Here is an 18970-nt window from a genome sequence, read left to right as displayed (position 1 = left end):
AGCTGCATTTCAGCCTTGGTTGAGATCCCTGTGCAGGTGTGACTGCTAACCAGCGGCCTTGCCCCTTCCCACCCCGGGGCAACTATTTCAGCTTGAATGAGTGATTCCTGTGCCGCTATTATCCAGCGCTTCTGCCCCAGAGGCAGGGCCGGCTCCAGGCACCAGCCGAGCAAGCTGGTGCTTGGGGCGGCAGATTGTTCGAGGCGGCATTCCGCCCAATCCTAGGGTGGCACGGCCGTTTGTTTGTTTGTTTGTTTTTGTTTTTTGTTCCGCTCCGGCCGCCCTGTAGGGGGTGGCGGCGTGGAGGACGGGAGCGCCCTGCAGCAAGCCCGGCAGGGCAGTCCGCATCCTTCCCTCCCAGCCGACCGGAGCAGTGCGGAGCCCTCCCGGCAGGGGGCGCAGCAGGAGGGGCCGCGTGGCAGCACCCTGCTGAAGTCCTGGCCGCCCCCCTTCTCTCTCTCGCCCCACTCCCTTCCCCTCCCCCCGCTAGCTGGGGCACATCTGAAGCGCAGGGAGTCCCCCTGCACCCTGGCTCCGGCCGCGCAGGTTGTTTTGTTTTGTTTTTTGCTTGGGGCAGCCAAAAAGCCAGAGCCGGCCCTGCCCAGAAGTTGCATTTCAGTGTTAGGTGAACAATCCCTATGTAGTGTTCCTGTGTGGCTGTTAAGGAGCAGCTACATTCCTCCCCAGAGGTGGCTGCACTTCTGTGGCAGCTGGAATGATTCAAACACATGGGTTTAGAGTGCTTTTGGGTGCCAAGCACTAGAAGACTGTAATGAGGCGTTGTGCTCTTATCCCTAATGGGAGGCATGTTGGCTTCTGTGGAGTCAGAGAAGATGGGTTGCTGAAGCACTTATTCCGGGGAGATCGAGTGATTTGTACCTTCTATATATCCACTGGTGATGCGCAATGTAGCACCAACATATTATACTTAGGGTGGATAACTGATTTGATTGGACTGCTGCATTTCTATATCCTTTTTTCCTCCTCTGCTGCTATTACAAAATGTTGAGCGTTTATTGCTTTCATAAGATCAAACTGACACTTAGGGCTTTTGCAGTGTGGTAGTATCCGTCTTGGTCCTAGGATATTAGAAAGACAAGGTGGGTGAGGTGATGTCATTTATTGGACCAACTTCTGTTGTTGAGAGACCAGCTTTCAAGCTACATAGACATAAAGAGCAGCAGAAATTGGTCCAGTAAAAATATTACCTCACCCACCTAGTCTCACTTAGGGTTTTTGACCACTGGGTGGCATGATAGTGTAATTACTGGAACCCTGGGTCTCTAAAGAGTCTTATTAAGGCAGAGTCTTATTAAGGGCAAACTATGGCCCATAGGCCACATCCAGCCCGCGGGACCGTCCTGCCTGGCCCCCAAGCTCCTGGCCCGGGAGGCTAGCCCCCCCTCTCCCGCAGCCTCAGCTCGCTCGCTCCGCCGCCAACGCAATGCCCTGACCAGCACCCCAAACTCCCCTGCCCTGAGCCGGTCTCTGTGCTGTGGTGGCGGCGGCGGCAGCGTGGCCCGGCTCCAGCCACTGGTGCTCCAGGCAGCGCGGTAAGGGAGCGGGGGGGTTGGATGGGCTGCTGCTGGGTCCAAGAAGGTATAGCCATTATTTTCTCTATAGGGCGTTAGAGACAGCATGGCCAGGGGTCAGAACTCCTGGGTTCTACCCTTAGCTCAGGGGGAATCAGGATCACTGGCTTCTATGGCTGTATCTTAGCATCCCACACACACTAATGGATTTATCTGCACTATACCCCTGCAAAGTAAAGCAATACTGCTGTTTTACACATGGGCATCTGAGGGACAAACAGAGATGAAATGACCCATCCAAGGTCACTCACTGAGTTTGTGGAAGGGCCAAGAATGGAACCCAAGTCCCATGTTTGCTGCCTTTAACACAACAACAATATCCTTCCCTTTTTGGTTTATTCACAGAATCTGGCAAGAACAGGGCTGATGTTGCAGAAACACACATACCTAAGAGATACTAGGCACAAGTCATGCAAATACATTCCAGGGTCGTATCAGAACACCCCGATACCAGCACACTCCCCATCGATAACAGGAACAGACAGCATGATGGATAGGGATGTTTTGATCGAACCAACATGTACAAGGTAACGGGCGGCACCTTGATACGCCAAAGGGTGGCACCCTGATATGTCAGGAGTGATGTGAAACTTGTTTGCATCTGTGTATAAAGATGTATCCCAAAGAGGCTGTCTTTATCCAGCCTAGGGGGCAGTGGAAAATCTTGCCAATAACTGAGCTGGTCCATTGCAATGGGCATGCATGTGTTAGTGTACCTGTAACCATTGAGCCAGGACATTAGGACCATGCTTCATTGGCAATAAACCTGGCTGGGTGCCTTCATACCTTACCTGAGTCTGTGGTCATTGGGGGTTCTCTCGGGGGCTGCTGTGTCAGCGATCTGCGCAGAGCCGGGGCAGCACACAGAGGGAGCACACGCACGCAGCTGAATGGTTATCAACATTTGACAGAGCAGAGCACCACATTGATGACATCTGACAATACCTTTCAAGCAGCAAGAACACTAAAGCTGTACCTCTCCAGGGTGCTGAGTTCAAAGCCTCTGTCTCCTATGAGTCATTTATTCTTAAGTGCTGTGTACTGCCACAACACAGACCACTACCACTTGAACTACAGGAATGACTCCATTAGCTGGCAGCAATAGTAGGCTGTTATCATCCAGCAGCTAAGACACTTGGGGAAGAGAGAGAAAGAGGAGTGACACACATGTTACCAGCAGGTTACATATAAACAGTGGTTCTCAAACTTTTGTACTGGTGACCCCTTTCACACAGCAAGCCTCTGAATGTGACCCCCCCTTATAAATTAAAAACACTTTTAAATATATTTAACACCATTATAAATGCAGGAGGCAAAGCGGGGTTTGGGGTGGAGGCTGACAGCTCACGATCCCCTGAGGGGTCCCGACATCCAGTTTGAGAACCCCTGATATAAACAATGGGAGCCTCTGTATACCCCATGACATTAAGGGAACATTATAAAGCATAGGTGTTGGAACTAGGGGTGCAGCAGCACCCCCTGGTTTGAAGTGGTTTCCATTATATACAGGGTTTACAAATCAAATTAAGGACACATTAGCTGGAATGATCAAAGACTTTGGGAGTCATAGAATTGTGGGGACTCATATTAAGGGCGCTGGAGGTAGGGAGTAATAACAGATTTTAGGGGGTTCGAGCTATTGATTTAACAAGGTCTCAATTTGCAGTTTGTTAGTGCAAAGGAGCTAGAAAGTTTTTAATTATATCTTTTCATTATTATTAGAGAAAGGAAGGATTATTATTGCACAGAGTGATTAAGCAATGTAGCCACGGTCACAGAAGTTTTTAAGCAGTGGTAGGACTAGAACCCACATGTCCCGACTCCCCCACCACACACTAACCACTAGACCAAACTGTCAATCAACTGTTGTTTGTTTGAATTTAATCACAATATGAAAAGTCAGAATAACCAGCTCCAAGGGAGTTATTTAATCGCAGGTTATTAATAAAGATTAATGCAGCACTATACAGAACACAGAAAGAAGCCCTAATTTATCATCTCCTGTAGATGTGAAAAGATGGTAGTTTGGTCCCTTCCTCTATACCTGGTGAAATGTTAGTATCCCAAACTAAGGGCATGTCTACACTACAATATTAAGATGGCTTAAATTACGTCGACATACAGCCACCCCAGTAATTGAATCACTTTTACACGTCCACGCTACCCTCCTTGTATCGGCAGCGTGCATCCTCACCAAGAGCACTTGCGTTGATTTAACTGCCAGCGTAGGATATTGTGGGATGGATTTTGAAAGCCAGTAACAGTCCATGTAAGCAACACAGTGTCTACACTGACACTGCATCAACCTAACTACAGCGACCTAAGCGCTGCGCCGCTCACAGAGATGGAGTTATTAAGTCAGTGTAGTGGGTAAGTTACGTTGGCAGGAGCTACATTTTAGGGTATGTCTCCACTACCGGTGGATCGATGCTGCGGCAATCGACCACCTAACGCCCTCCCGTCGACTCCGGTACTCTACTGGAATGAGAACAAGCTTACGGTGTAAGCGCGGTGTAGACACCGCATAAAGTCGACCTAAGATACATCGACTCCAGCTATATTATTCACGTAGCTGGAGTTGCGTAATTTAGGTCGAGTTTACACGTAGTGTAGACCTAGACGCTTACAGAGTTAGGTCAACGTAAGCTGTTTTACATCAACCTAACTCTGTAGTATAGACCAGGCCTAACTTTCCAACCCTTTTTCCTTTCCTAGGGTGTGAGACAAAGAAATTTCTAAAAAAAAACCTACCTTCCCACAGTTAATTTCACTATGTGTTCTGCTTTTGATATCTTATATTATCTAATATCGGATGCAATTTCTTTTATGGTTCTCAGTTTATTTGATTGATAAACCAAAGGGATTTCTAATCTGGTCATTGTTAGTGACAGCTGTCGCAAGTGGCAGTACTCAATGGGTTCAAACATCTTTGAAGGGTTTTTTAAAAAATTCATTACAGAACACACCTGCAGTAACAAATATCCCTTATCAAATAGAGAACATAACTGGATTATAAGCACCCTGGTATCAATTACCCAGTTTTGTTTATTATAACATATTTCTGTAGACACCTTTCATTAGTTTTGAGGGGTCTCTTCCCTGGGTGTCTGGGCTATATTAGTAAGGTCAGATAGAGTGACCATATTTCCCAAAGGGAAAACAGGACACCATGTGGGGCTAGCCTGAGCCCTCCCCCCACAAGGGGCTAGCCCAAACTGCTCACCTGAGCCCCCCCTCCCCGACACATGGGGCTTGCCCCAGCTGCTTGCCTGGGGCAAGGGCTGGTGTTGCTGCTTGTCCTAGCCCAGCCTGCCTTTCCACCACCCTCATGAGGCTGGAGCTGGCATGGAGAAGCCCTGCCTGCCCCGCTCCTGAGCCCTGCCTCCCCCTTTGCACAGGACTTGCGTCACTGCTCCCCCTGCCCCGCACATTCCTCCACACCCCACTTTTTGCCAAAAAAACCTTTTTGATCAAGTTGCCAAGAGCAAACAGGACAAATGAGTTCATTTTCCCTTTTCCCATTAGGTTCAACTGAAAGACAAAGAACTTTTCAGTTTCCATAGTTATAGGGCACTGATTATATAGATACTCAACATCAAATGGATTTTGCTTAGCATATAAATGTAACCCTTCTGCCCCTCTGAGTTGGCAGCAACAAGGGCCGGGTTCTGTATCTAGGGGTCTGTTTCAATAACACAATGCAAAACCGGCTCGAGCCCCCACCCAGTGACCTGGGACAATTACATACCACCCCCTGGGCGCCTCTGGGCAATACTTCTCCTCTCGCAAGCACAGAGTCTGAGTGTAGCAAAAGCCTTTTAATAAAGGAGGGAAACAATGCGGCATGATGTTGGGGAAACACCACAAACAGGATTCATAACACAAACCATGAGCAAAAGACCCACCTCCAAGTAAGTTTGGCAGTGTCCTTTTCCCCTCAGGGTCTTTTAAGTCCAATCACCCCAAAGTCCAACAACCCCAAAGTCTCTGTCCCTGGTCAGTGCCGCCCCAGAGTTCAAAGGTTTATCTGCAGAGTTTTACCCCCGCCAGCCTGGGTGGAAAGCTCCTTGGGGCAGCCAATGAAGAGGGGCGGCACGTCCGGCTCTTCGGTGGCAATTCGGTGGCGGGTCCCTCAGTACCTCTCGGAGGGAAGGACCTGCCGCCGAATTGCCGCCGAAGAATATGAATGAAGCGGCGACGGTAGAGCTGCTGCCGAAGCGCCCCGATCACGGCTTTTTTTTTTTTTTTTCCGCCGCTTGGGGCGGCAAAAACGTTGGAGCCGGCCCTGGGGTTAAGGATGCATAGCCTCCTCTCCCAGATGTGCCCCCACTCCTTATCTCCATTGAGCTCTGGGAAGTCAGTTTCACCCGGGGAAGATTTTGCTGCTTAACAGGTGAGATAAGGGACTCTCAATAATTTCCTGGGGATGGGGAAGGGCTATTGCTAAAAGGGTCAACTACAGATTAATACGGTGTTTAAAGGGATTTCCCCATCCCCACGTAGTGGGAAAGAAAGGAGTGACACAAAGTGACTTTGAGCTCCTGCCCCTCCCTTCCCCCCAGATCAGCTGTCTGAGGACCGTCCCTTCCCTCCAAACCACAGATCCTGGGCTTCTGGCCTGTTTAGGTTCTTTTTCCCCTTGCAGAATCACTTGTGGGTAGATGCCAGGATGCTGAAAGAGGACACCCCCTATCCCCGCTGGGTTCGACTCTCCAGAGACTTTCCTCTTCCTGCACCCCTTAAATCTGTAGTTTTAAGGGCCACTCTGTTTACATCCGGAGGACAGACTACTACACCTCTAGTACCGGGGGGAAATCGAACTCATGGACTAGCCACTAGAAGTAAACCCGCAAGTGCGTGTTTGACTTTTAAAGGGGGAACTTCTGCAGGGAGGCACTGGAATTACCGGCTTATATGCAATAGTTCCTCTTCCGCATAGCTACCACGCCCATGTTCAGAACGGAAGACGCAGCAACATGAAGCCTGGTTGTCTTCTAGTCCTGCTGTTATCTTTGGACAGAACAGGCAGTACAGGTAAAAGGCTTAACCCTCCTCCCCAGTCTCCCTTCCGTTCCCTACACACAACCTCCTGGGGGAGCTGAGGGTGGAATAAGGGAGAAACAACCCTTATTTTTTCCAACCCCCCTAATTTTGTTACTTTCACTTTCCGCTCTAGCTTAGAGCTCTTGCCTCTTGAATTTTGTCTTCACTTCCTCAGGCAGCTCTAAGCTGGGGGGAGGAGGGGAGTCAACGACCTTTCTGCTTCTTAGCAATATTCTTATAATTTGGTCCGATCTCAAGAGCTTTCTGGAAAAGGCTAACAAAAGGCAACCCCCTGATCTTTGCAACTACCCTCTGCCCTCCTGCAAGTTCCTGATCCGAATCGCAAGCCTGCCAGAGCGGTTCAAACGATCCCGTTGTTTAATGCTGGCAAACGCGCCTGTTTGTCATTGGCCTTTGTCTTGGAAGTTATGGTGCTGCCTTTGTAGCTACTGTAATTTGAAAAGAAATCAACGCGAAGCAGTTTCTACCTGAACATAAAATGTGGCAGTTTTTGTGTGTGCCCAGGCAGGTTGTTTTTAAGCAACTGGAAATGGTGTTTAACTTTTGAAATGGAGAGATTCTGGCAACGGAGGAGCGCTGTATAAGTAAATAAAGAGTGGCTGGGGGGCAGAATTTGATTTGTGATGATGACTCAAATCCACAAATCATTGAAGTCCCTGGTAATCTTTCCATTGATTTAGTCGGCTTTGGGTCAGGTTCTAAGTGAGCTGATCAATGAAATAGGTTTGGAGAAACTGAAGCTATTAGAAAGCTTATGCTCTAATAAATTTGTTAGTCTCTAAGGTGCCACAAGTCCTCCTGTTCTTTTTTCAGTCTGTAGTTCTCTCCTTTTAGGCAGCCACTGCCCTTCGCTCCAAGCTGCTGAGAATGAATTGATTATTCCTTCTTGCAGTTAAAAGATACCCAGTTATCTCAGACTCAGCCCAAACCTTTGCAGGGTCTCAGAACCCAGCAGTGTTTAATTTGTAAAGAAAGAGGTGTTGGGGCTCAGGCAATTTTGTTTACTTTCAGAACTGATGCAGCAAGCCCAGAGGTGCCGGTGTAGTGTGAAAACCCGTACTACTTAAGTAGTGTAAAAACTGCTAAGAGCAGATTTTTCACACTACACCGGGGCTAGGAACTGCCATAATTAGAGATGCCAGGACTCAGCCTTGGCACAAATTAAACACTGAAGCTCAGGTTCCATCCCAAATCCAAAAGTCTATCCAGCAATTTTATAACACTCCCCCTTCTACCCCATGAGGGTCTTTTTTCACAGCATAGATGTACCCACAGCGAGAGTCAGTCCCTGCCCCAGCTGAGATCAGGGCCCCGTTGTGCCGGGTGCTGCACAGACACACAGCGAGAGTCAGTCCCTGCCCCAGCTGAGATCAGGGCCCCGTTGTGTCGGGCGCTGCACAGACACACAGCGAGAGACAGTCCCTGCCCCAGCTGAGATCAGGGTCCCGTTGTGCCGGGCGCTGCACAGACACACAGCGAGAGTCAGTCCCTGCCCCAGCTGAGATCAGGGCCCCGTTGGGCCAGGCGCTGCCCAGACATACAGCGAGAGACAGTCCCTGCCCCAGCTGAGATCAGGGCCCCGTTGTGCCGGGCACTGCACAGACACACAGGGAGAGACAGTCCCTGCCCCAAAGAGCTTATAGTCTAAATAGACAAAGGTGTTATGCTTAAACAAAATACATGAGATTTTTTTATAGGGGAAAAGGCAACACGCTGCATTTATTGAGAATACAGCAGTTAGCATATGCTTTTTAGTTACACACACACACACATTATGCACACAATCCCGCCAGTCGATGTTTATAGTTATTAGTCCAGAGTCTGGATTAATTTAGTGGCCAGCCAGGTTGGTCGCAGAGGGGATCCGGGTTCTGTTGGTCGCAATCCGATGCTTTTGGAGTTGTTGGTAAGATGAACCCAAAGCCCCGTGGCAAAGCACTCTGTTTTTATAGTCCTTTTTTGTTGTTGAAGTTTATGGATTTTGCTGCATTAGTTTATGACCGGTTACTTTTTAGTGGGTGTTATTTTTTGATGTCCCAAAACACCATCAAAGGGTCATTTTGTTTGGTTTTGATTTAATTAATTATTTTGTGTTTTAAGGGTGCCAGCCTTCAGCTCAGGGTCGTCAGTCTGCCCCTCCTCAACCATGGATGCGCGTTGATGGTTCACTGGCGTTTTTAAGTTTCTTTAGTCTTTTTACTTTTCCTCTCTTGGCCATCTGGCTTCAACAGTGGCCTTCACACCTTATCTTTTTCTGATGGACGCATTCCTCATTCACACAAACAGTTCTTTACAGAGACCTTCAAAAGGTAACAAATAGCAGTGTTTTATGTTGAACAGGAAAGGCATTTTAAATTAGGCCTTACTAAATTTTGCAACTATCTTTTCCTACATTGGGGCCTAGGCCTTCAAAATTCCTCTAATCTAATTAACATAGACACAGACAAGATCCTGTCTGTTTTGCAAGGCATGAATAAAAAGAAAATGGCTAATCGCTTCTCGGCTCTATGAGCTGTGGTGCAAGTGAAGTATCCTCTATCCTATTTATTCATTTTAATATCTTAATTCTTACTATAAAACATACACTGTATATAGCCAAAACATAACCAACTATATAGCACAGTACCCATGGTACAACAAAGGGTGGGAGTGGCAACAGAGGAAGTTACTTGCCCAAGGTCATACAACAGAGTTAGGCATAGAATCCAGATTTTGTGAGTCCCAACGCCCACCCTTATCCATTAGGAAATCCTGCCACCCAAGCTACAGAGCTACTCACTTTTTCTTTTATATCCCCAGAGGTTTGTCAGCATGTCTACACTAGGATTGTGCCCAGAGGGGGTACAGAACATATCCTCTTCAGTGCCTCTGGCACAACACTCATCGTGCAGAAGTTCAATGACACTTCTGAGCAGTGGGTTGACATAATCATTTCCATTAACGGGAAGACGAATCACCTTGGATCCATCACAGACATCTCTGTGACAGAGCAATACTTCCGGGTTGAGAATGTGAGCCAAGAGACCAGAGGGAAGTACATGGTGAAACATGACCTGTCAGATGAGTGTGTGGCTCTTATACACCTGATAGTGCAGGGTAAGTTCTGTGGCTTTGTCCCTGTCAGAGCTATTGTTCCAGGCTCTCTGCAAACTCAGGCAGACATCTCTGCACTGGTTACAGGGGGGCATCTAAGCCTCTCAAACAATCAGTTCAGGTTCTCTGCAGACTCAGACAGATGTCTGTGCATTGCTTACACTTAGGGCAGTTCCTCTTTCTCAGAGTTACTGTCCCAGGCTCTCTGCAGACTCTGGCTGGAGTCACTGCATCGATTACATTGAGGTCATGTTTTTAAGCTTTGCATCCATGAGCGATTACAATTTGTTTTGTTTGTTTGAAAGGAATGTTGAGATTCTGGTGTCATCAGGTGATCCAGGACCCATATCTCTGACTTTGTAACCAGATTAAAAACAGGGAATGATAGATCTCTGTTCCATAAGCTAGGCCTGGGTTTTTGTTATTTATCTTGTGGTAGCGCCTAAGGGCACTGTTGTGCTGGGCGCTGCACAAACTCATAGTGAGACAGTCCCTGCCCCAAAGAGTCTACAATTCACATGGAGAAGATGGGGGGGAGGGGGGCGGAAAAGGAAGGAAAATTATCCCCATTTTCCAGATGGTGAACTGAGACCCCAGAGATCAAGTGACTTGCTCAGTCACCCAAGGAATCTGGCAGAAATGGGAATCAAAGCCAGATCTCCTGAGTCCTAGGCTAGTGCCTTAACTCTGCCTTCCTTTTGTTGTAAAAGAGCTCTGACCAGCTCCCTTATTTGGAAATAATTGTGAGCACAAGTTTGGCATGTGCAATTACTACCTTCTCGTCTGCAGGCTCAGTCAGGAGTGTGCCAGGATTTGTGCCCACTGTTGCTTATAGATAAGTATGACCGGTTTCAGAGGGGTAGCCATGTTAGTCTGTATCAGCAAAAAAGGAGGAGTCCTTGTAGCACCTTAGAGATTAACACATTTATTTGGGCAGAAGCTTTCGTGGCATCCAATGAAGTGGGTCATAACCCACAAAAGCTTCTGCCCAAATAAATGTGTTAGTCTCTAAGGTGCCACAGGACTCCTCATTATATTTTTTTATTATTTTTAAGATAAATATGAGGCCTTCTCTGCCCTCAGAGGTCTCTCTTCTGCTCTGCCTGATGAAGAAGCTGTTCCATGAAAGGCACAGTAAGGAAAGCCCAGACAACAAGATTAGTTGGCCACAGCCTCATAGGCCTTGCCTAGGCTAGGGTGTATAGGTGTGCTCTTAGGTCAAGTTGCCAAGCTGAACCACTCAAAAACTGCAGTTAGAGTTTTAGAAGGTGTTAATTAGGGCGAACTAGTTAAGTCAGATCTTCCAACGCACCTATAAATCAGAGTCTAGGGCGCTGCACACTACTCCCCTTGGAGAGGTGGAGTACTTACAGCGCTGCGAGAGCTCTCTCACAGCGCTGGCGGCGCGACTACACTTGTGCTTCACAGCGCTGCCGTGGCAGCACTGTGAAATCCCGAGTGTAGCCAAGGCCTAGGTGAGGCCAGAAACATCAGGGCCCTGGTAACAGTGCACTAAGTCCTTGCTTGGACTATCTGCTTTCTTTCACTTCAGACTCAGAGCCCACTGAGCTTCCACCTGTCTCTGAGATTCCGTCTCTGCAAGAGGAAAAAGATGGTGAGAAAAACGCAAGTAAGTCAAATGAAATAGCAAACATTAGCATAGTGAGGTGGGCTGGGAGTCAGAACTCCTGGGTTCTATCCCCAGCCCTGGGTGGGGAATGGGATCTAGTGGGTTAAAGTTAGGAGTGGTGGGCTGAGAGCCAGGACTCCAGGGTTGTCCCCATCTCTGAGAGGGGAGTGGGGTCTAGTGGCTAGAGCAGTGGGGGTTGGAGCCAGGACTCCTGGGTTCTATTCCAGAGTTCCAATTTATAGAATGAAGCAGGTTCTAGCCCTTATTAAATCCCTCTGAATGGCAGCATGAGGAACAGCTAACAGTCCTCTCTTGCAGGCTCTCAACTCCCTCTAGAGTCCCTGGGGGACTCTTGAAGCAGTGTTTCCCCTGCCCCCAAGTTGTGATGAGGTATCGAAAGGGGACTTTGCTAGCTTGCGTTATTATCTAGTCCTTCTATTTTCACCCTGTTCTTGTGACATCGGAATTCCCAATGGAAATGTTGAGCCCAGGGGATTACTGTGGGGGTCAGAACAACTAAGCTGAGTTATGTCCATGCCCAGCCCAGAGTCTACAGTAGAAACCGTCTTGCCAAATCTTAGTAGTGCCACAGTTTTCTGTTTTATTTCAGAGCCAAGCTTTGTATCTGCTACCATCCTCATGATTGTTCTGACAGTAGTGTGTGTGTTTTTGATATGCCTGATATGGAGACTTCGCACATTCTACAGTTCACAAGAACAAAAGCTCAAATTCCAAGGAATATGGCACAGTCCATATGAGCAGAAAACTCCAGGCCTGCTAACATGATTGACTGAAGGCCACAGACTTCCTGTCCTAACATGATTGACTGAAGGCCACAGACTTCCTGTCTTTAATCTCTCTGGACCTCCATTCTCCTCTGTAAAATGTGGTGAATACTTACCTATCATATGGCTTTGGAAAAAGGCTGACTTGTTTGGAATTCACCAAATCTAAAATGCTTTCAGGATTTAAGTTTTTTCATTAAAAAACAAAGCAAAAAAAAAAAAAACCTTGGAATAATATGTTTATGCAATTTAATAAACTGCTCTTGAGATCTGTGGGTGAGAGAGAGGGAATTTGGACTTCTTCAAAGTGTACCCTCAGCTCCCATGTACTTCAACCAGGCGCATAGCATAGCATCCAGGCCCACCCAAATCTGTGCAGTGCTGCCCGGGGTTTCAGTCAGGCACCTGAAATCCAGGACGGAGCTATGCGCCTGCCTTCAGAAAGCTGCGCTCCGGCAGCTCTGCCTTGCCATTTTCTGAGCCGCCCCATGCACGTGCCCAGCTCAGCAGGTGAAGCCCTGTGTCTGGGGGCCCTAGGCCTAGGGAGCGGGCGTGGTGTCAGGAGAAGCTGAGTGAGCACAGTCTGTCATTGCCCACCCACCCAAAAGTCCACTCCTAGCTCCACCCTTGGCTTCAGCTGGACCAGAGAGTCTCAGATGGGGTATTCAATAACCAAGCCATTAGGTGGTAAACTCTCTTTTGGCGGGAATGATTTTGTGTGATGCAGATAATCCGTTGGGACGTTCCCCTCTGGTGTTATCTGGACCGGTGATCTGCTAGGTCACTCCAATCCTCGACTCTGGGAGGCAGCCTTACCCTGCTCTGCTGTGAGACCCCCACTCCCGGGCTGTTCACACACAGCCTCTGGCATGTAAGCTGCTCCTTGGATTGTGCAACCAAATGACACTAGCCAGTATCTCCGGTGCCAGAAACAACCTTGGGAACTTCTGTCTTGCAGTGGCCAGTTATGCCCGCTGGATTCTGCAAGCTCATATGAGTTTGTCAATTTAACAAAGAAATTGATATGATATGTACCAGGCTTGTTATCCCAAGGGGAGCCTCTGACACACTGCAAGCCAAACGCACTGCTTCAGATCGAATAAACAAACTGATTTATTAACTATAAAGATAGATTTTAAGTGATTAGAAGTCAGAGCACAACAAGTCAGGTTTGGTAAAATGAAATAAAAGCAAAATGCGTTCTAAGCTGCTCTTAACTTAGATGTCCTTAAAAACTTAGATGCTTCTCACCACAGGCTGGCTGATTACTTTTCAGTCAGGCTCTCCCCTTTGATCGGCATTTCAGTCGCTTGGTGGTGGTGGTGTCTGTACATATAGGTGGGAGAGAATGAGCATGGCAAAATGTCTCCCTTTTATCATGTCCTTTCTTCCCTCATGGCTTTGCCTTCCCCCGCCCCTTCAGAGTCAGGTGAGCATTACCTCATTGCAGTCCCAAACTGCCCAAGGGAAGGGGGGTGACTCCCTCAAGGGTCTAACTCTAACAGATTCTTCTGTTGCTGCCCAAGCCAGTGTCCATTGTTCCTGTGAGGCTAGGCTGGGTTTGTCCCATCTGTGCTCTGATGAGGTGTGAATTGCCCCTCTGTTCTTGGAGAGTTTTCCCTGGGCTTGCTTTAAGACATGAGGACACATTTTCAGCCTCTCAACTATATACATGAAATTATAACCTTACCATAACATGACTAGAACTATATTACTATAACATCGCTATAACAACCATACTCAGTGCATTATGAGCCTTCCGAAGACACCCAACGTGACAAACTTTGCATTGGATACCACACCATTTTATAAAGATGAACATGGGGGTGTATAGTGTTCCCCTGAGCTACAGAGCATCATATCCATACTTACTATGTTTTATCAATAGGTTTGAAAAGATTAAATTCTTAGCAATAAATGTATTCATGTCTGAATGCTCTTTTGCAGTATTTTGTCGGCACTTTTGCTGACAAAATACTTCCAGTCCCGCGAATGGCATAAGCTTTGTCGGCAGGAGAGTTGGCAAAACTTTTGTCTTTTGTGCAGGGGGTGGCTTTTTAAAGTATCCGTGAAAGACAAAAGTTTTGTCGACAGCTTTGCAGTGTAAACAAGCCCTCAGTCTAGATGGCTGGTTGGGAAGGGCCCATTCAGGTTGATGAGCCATTAGGAAGAAACAATAGAAAAAGCTTAAGGCCTATCTCCCACCTGGGGGGCCTTCCTGAGGATGCTACAGACAGCCTCAGAGTAATGGCCGCTGTGACAGTTCAGGACATGTGACCAAGTCACCTGGTGCTGGACTTCATTCTGGAATACCAGAGTTTTTCCATTGACAAGTGGGAACCAAGCTTTAAAACAAAGGGTTCCCGCCATATGCAAAAACTCTATAAGGTGTCACGGAGTCCCCGGCCGATGCTCTGGAACTGCTCCCCACAAAGCCAGTCAGGACTCTGGTGAAGTCTCCTCTCCCTCAGAGCAGACTGTCTTCAGGGCAAGAAGCTCACACGGCTTCACCTCCTGGGTCTGACCTTGGAGCATTCAGCATCCTCTGCCCCTCGGGGCGCTTCCCACAGCGAATCCGCCCAGGCGGGGTCCTGGGGAAACCAGAGGGTCCTGCACCCCCACTTTGCAGTCAGACGTGACTCTTAGCCAGCCAGTAAAACAGAGGTTTATTAGGTGACAGGAACACGGTCTAAAATAGAGCTTGTAGGTACAGAGAACGGGACCCCTCAGCGGGGTCCATTCTGGGGCCCAGTGAGCCAGGCAACCCCGTCTGCACTCACACCCCATCCCCAGTCAGCTCCAAACTGAAACTTTCCAGCCCCTCCTCTCTGGCCTTTGTCTCTTTCCCGGGCCAGAAGGTCACCTGATCTCTTTGTTCTCCAACACCTTTTGCTATCCCCTTGCTGGGGGGAAGGGCCCCGGCCATTAGTTGCCAGGAGACAGAGTGTCGGCAATTTATACACACTGGGCTTCATCCCACCACCTAGAGACTTAAGAAATGCACAGGGGAAACTGAGGCACACCTACACTATTAAGAAGAAACATTAAGAACAGTCCCACTTTGTCACAATAAGGCAGGGGAGTGACATCATTGTGGTTCTTCTTCACTGACTCCCCGCTCAAGGAGACTCCTGGAAACACCTGAGGAGCAAAGACTGAACTGGGGGAAGTGCTGGACCCAGGCTAAAGGGATTTTTAGCCTGTGAATGAAACCCCTGGGGATTCCAAGCTGTAAAGCAAGTGCAGTTTGCCCCTTAATCTGCAGCCCGCTTGTATAATCTCTTGGATGTAAAAAAGCAGATTCTCATCCTAAACTTTTAGTATATTAAGCTTAGTTGGTGTGTTGTTTTGTGTGTGTGTTTTTTGTTTGTTTTTTGCTAGGTAATCTGCTTTGATCTGTTTGCTATCCCTTCAAATCTATTTTTTGTAATTAATAAACTTGTTTTTGCTTTATCTAAAACCAGTGTTTGGGAATCACAACTCAGGGGGGGCACAGACTGTTGCATATTCCTCTCCACATTGAGGGAGGGGACAAATTGTATGAGCTTACACTGTATGGTTCCCTGTGCAGCTCAAGATAGTATAATTCTGGGTGTGTGCCTGAGTAGCTGGAAAGGCTGCATCTAGGGTACTCCCCATCCAGTAGTTGGACAGAGCGTCTGCATGCAGCTGCAGCTGGGTGTGTCCCTACCTGTATGTGTGGCTGAAAGTGCAGGCTGGAGCCTGAAATAAGCTTGTCATAGCAATACAGTGTAAAGGGAACCCAGGCTGGTGGGTCAGCGGACTCAGTGGTATCCCAGTTCCAGGTGGTACCCTGGGGGGAAACTGTCACACCAGTGTTGGGGCTGGATGTCACAGGGGAATGCTGAAAAGGGACTCACGGACTGGGGCGCAGCTAATAGTACCTGCAAGGCAAAGATGGGCCTGGCCTAGATCAGAGGAGAATGTTTGCAAGGCTGAAAGCTTGGTGGGGTTAGGAAACCTGCTTCCAGACAGGCACAAGCAAGATCCAAACTCCTTAGCGGCAGGGGGAAACGAGGTGACTCACAGTCTTGGGTACTGTGAGAAACATCACAATATGCTTCCTTTAAAAAAAAAAAAATTGCAAGGGGTGCCCAGGCTCTGTTTCTAGTCAGCATCTAGGCCTTCTCCCTGGCCTGAAAGCAGCAAGCTCCTAGGCCAATTCGGCCTTCTCAAATCCTCATTCACTCTTCTGATCCACTCTCCCTCTCCCCCCCCACCAAACCCAACTCCCTCTCTTCAAACAATTCTCCTACCTCCCAGAGCATGCCTCAAGGCTACCTAGGTGTGCTTCTTATTCCCAAATCTAACTCCCCAAATGTTCACATCAGCAAATCCCAGTCCAATTTGCTTCTCACTCTAGCACCATTGCCTAAACCCCACCCCCACCATCCCAAAATACATCTTCAATGGTATGTGTACAGGGATGGGTATGTGGGGGTGCATCATTCAGCTGCGGTGCTGAGATGCTCCTGCTGACTTCAGTTGGAGTTATGGCTGTGCAAAAGCCCGGGAAATCAGCCCCATAACTACCCACCCCCTACTTATATATCAGGTCAGATTTCTTTCCACTGTTAGAAATAGCCCTCCAGTATTCCCATGACCTCCCTGATGAGCATCAGAAACATTTTCACAGTGAAACTGACTTCCCCCCAGCTAAATGCAGAGCTGATACAGATATCTTGCCGAGTTCCATGAAGGGACATTAGGTAGGGGAGGTCTGGGGGTTGGGAGAATGGACACTAGAATTATACTTCCCTTGCCATCTCTAAGTGCATTTTGTGCCTCTGCAGTAAGGGCTTTGCTCAGGTGATTCTGATTTCACTATTTACCTTTGCTGTTTTTCTTTGCTACAACAAACCAAACTCAAGCAGTGAACTGAACACGGAAGAAATATGAGTGACAAACTGTAGCGTGGGAGGCCAACAAGCCTCAGAATGAGTCTCTAGCTGGTGATTTCCTGTAAATGGAAACAAGGCTCTGAGCCAAACCTTTAAAGTGTCTCATGAGTTCTGGAACTGTTCCAGAAGCGACTTGCATAAACAAGCTGCATACTGAGGACTGGGCTTTTCAGAAAAACATCAGCACCCTGTACTCCCATGGAGAGTGCTCATCAGAGTGAGAGCCTTGGGCGCTTACTTAAGAGTCGAAATGGGAGCTGAAGTCTTTGGGAAGTCTGGCTACCACAGAACACAAGGGCAGCCCTAGCGCAGATCCCAAAGGGTTAATGCAGCAGCTGATTAAACCTGACCCACTAGAGGAAGCAGGGAAATATAAAGGACCGCCAGGGAGCTGGCTGTGGGGGATGGGAGATGGTTGGGTATGAGCTGGGGCTCTGCTCGCAGGTCTATAGGATTGTTGTTGCTACTGGTGGTTTTGTTGGGTTTGGACACTTTTCTACCCCCTGGAGAGAAGGGACCAAACCAGACTGATGGCTGTCTGACTGTTTTATTTTGGGGGCTGAGAAATCAGGGCACCAGCCCACACTGGCCATATACAACTCTGTCTCCATGGTGGAACTGAGAAGGAGCCCTGCCTGGCCTTGGAATGCAGCGAGAACAAAAGTGGCATGAAGCCATCTTAATACCCCCTCCTCCCTCAAGGGCAGGAATAACTTGGAGTAAGTGGAAGGGGCTTGTCCCAGTCTGGCTAAACCTATTCTTGGTGGCACTAGCGTAGCTAGGGGTGGAGCAGGGGGAGCGGCTGCTCCCCCACTGAGCACATTCCCCAAAAGTGGCGCCTTTTTAATTTTTACACTCATGCGCGGACGACGTTGCAGGCTGAGACCTTGTGTTCTGGAAGTGCCTCCTTGCTCGTGGCTGTCAGCTCGCGGCGCAGCGGACATGCCTGTTCCTTTAAACCGGGCGGGAGGGGGCGTTCCCATGGTGTCTAGCGGCGGGCGGCTTGGATTTTAAATCCTAGCGGCCAGCCGGCGGCAAGAGCAGGGCGAGGTCAGCACAGGGCTGGAGCTGCGTGGAGAGCAGGGCAGGGTTCGGGAGCTGCGGGCAGGGGCAGGATCACAAGCACGGTGGCCGGGAAGGGGGTGCAGCCAGGGCCGGCTCCAGGCACCAGCCCTCCAAGCATGTGCGTGGGGCTGCACCTGGAGGGGGGCGGCGCTCACCCGGGGAGAACGGGGCCGTGGCTGGGCTTGCTGTCCTCCCCCCAGCAGTCCGGCTGGGCAGGGAGAGCAGGGCCACGGCTGGGCTCACTGCCCTCCCGGTGGCGCTCCGGCCGGCCGGGGAGAGCGGGGCCACGGCCGGGCTCGGCGTCCTCCCCTGCCACGCTCCCCGCTGGGGGGCGGCAGGAGGCTTTTTTGCCTGGGACGGCAAAAAAGCCAGAGCCGGCCCTGGGTGAAGCCGCCGGGAGCGGTGGAGCCCAGGAAGGCGGCCAGGGCTGGAGCACTCACCGGCAGCAGCGCAGGAAGTGGAGCAATGTGGCCCCAACCCACTCCACTCCGCCTGCTCCCAGCTGCAGCACTCCGCCTTCTACCTCCGGAGAGTGCGGTGTGCGGGGAGGCTGGGGAAAGGATGTCCACCGCACTCACTGGCGGCGGGAAGTGGAGTGACGCGGCCCCAGCCCATTCCGCTTCCCTTGCCCCTACCCCAGCCGTGTGGCTTGGAGGGCTGGGGAAAGGGGATAGCCCCCTGCACTCACTGGCGGGGGGAAGCGGAGCGCTGCGGCTGGGAGCTGGCGGAGTGGAGCGGGCTAGGGCTGGGCTGCTCCATGTCTGCCGGGGCCGGTGAGTGCAGGGAGCTACCCCTTCCCCCAAACCCCCTCTCCTGAGC

General features: G+C 49.4%; 1 protein-coding gene and 1 long non-coding RNA gene across 2 annotated transcripts in view; one reads left to right on the top strand and one right to left on the bottom strand.

The window, feature by feature from the left end:
- The first annotated feature begins 6481 nt into the window (after positions 1 to 6481).
- Positions 6482 to 15624, top strand: LOC135974917 (uncharacterized). The gene is made up of 5 exons (XM_065564198.1): positions 6482 to 6626; positions 9456 to 9752; positions 11302 to 11379; positions 11990 to 12175; positions 12212 to 15624. The coding sequence occupies exons 1-4, from the start codon at positions 6569 to 6571 to the stop codon at positions 12163 to 12165; spliced, it is 609 nt and encodes a 202-aa protein (XP_065420270.1). The 5' UTR covers positions 6482 to 6568; the 3' UTR covers positions 12166 to 12175; positions 12212 to 15624.
- The window catches only part of LOC135974918 (uncharacterized), a 20081-nt gene continuing 9312 nt past the window's right edge, over positions 8202 to 18970 (bottom strand). The window contains exon 3 of the long non-coding RNA XR_010591979.1: positions 8202 to 8956. This is a non-coding gene — a long non-coding RNA (uncharacterized LOC135974918). The remainder of the gene's footprint in view (positions 8957 to 18970) is intronic.

This window comes from Chrysemys picta, chromosome 12, assembly GCF_011386835.1.
Source record: "Chrysemys picta bellii isolate R12L10 chromosome 12, ASM1138683v2, whole genome shotgun sequence".
NCBI classification, from domain to species: domain Eukaryota; kingdom Metazoa; phylum Chordata; order Testudines; family Emydidae; genus Chrysemys; species Chrysemys picta.
This window is presented reverse-complemented; position numbering and strand designations above follow the sequence as displayed.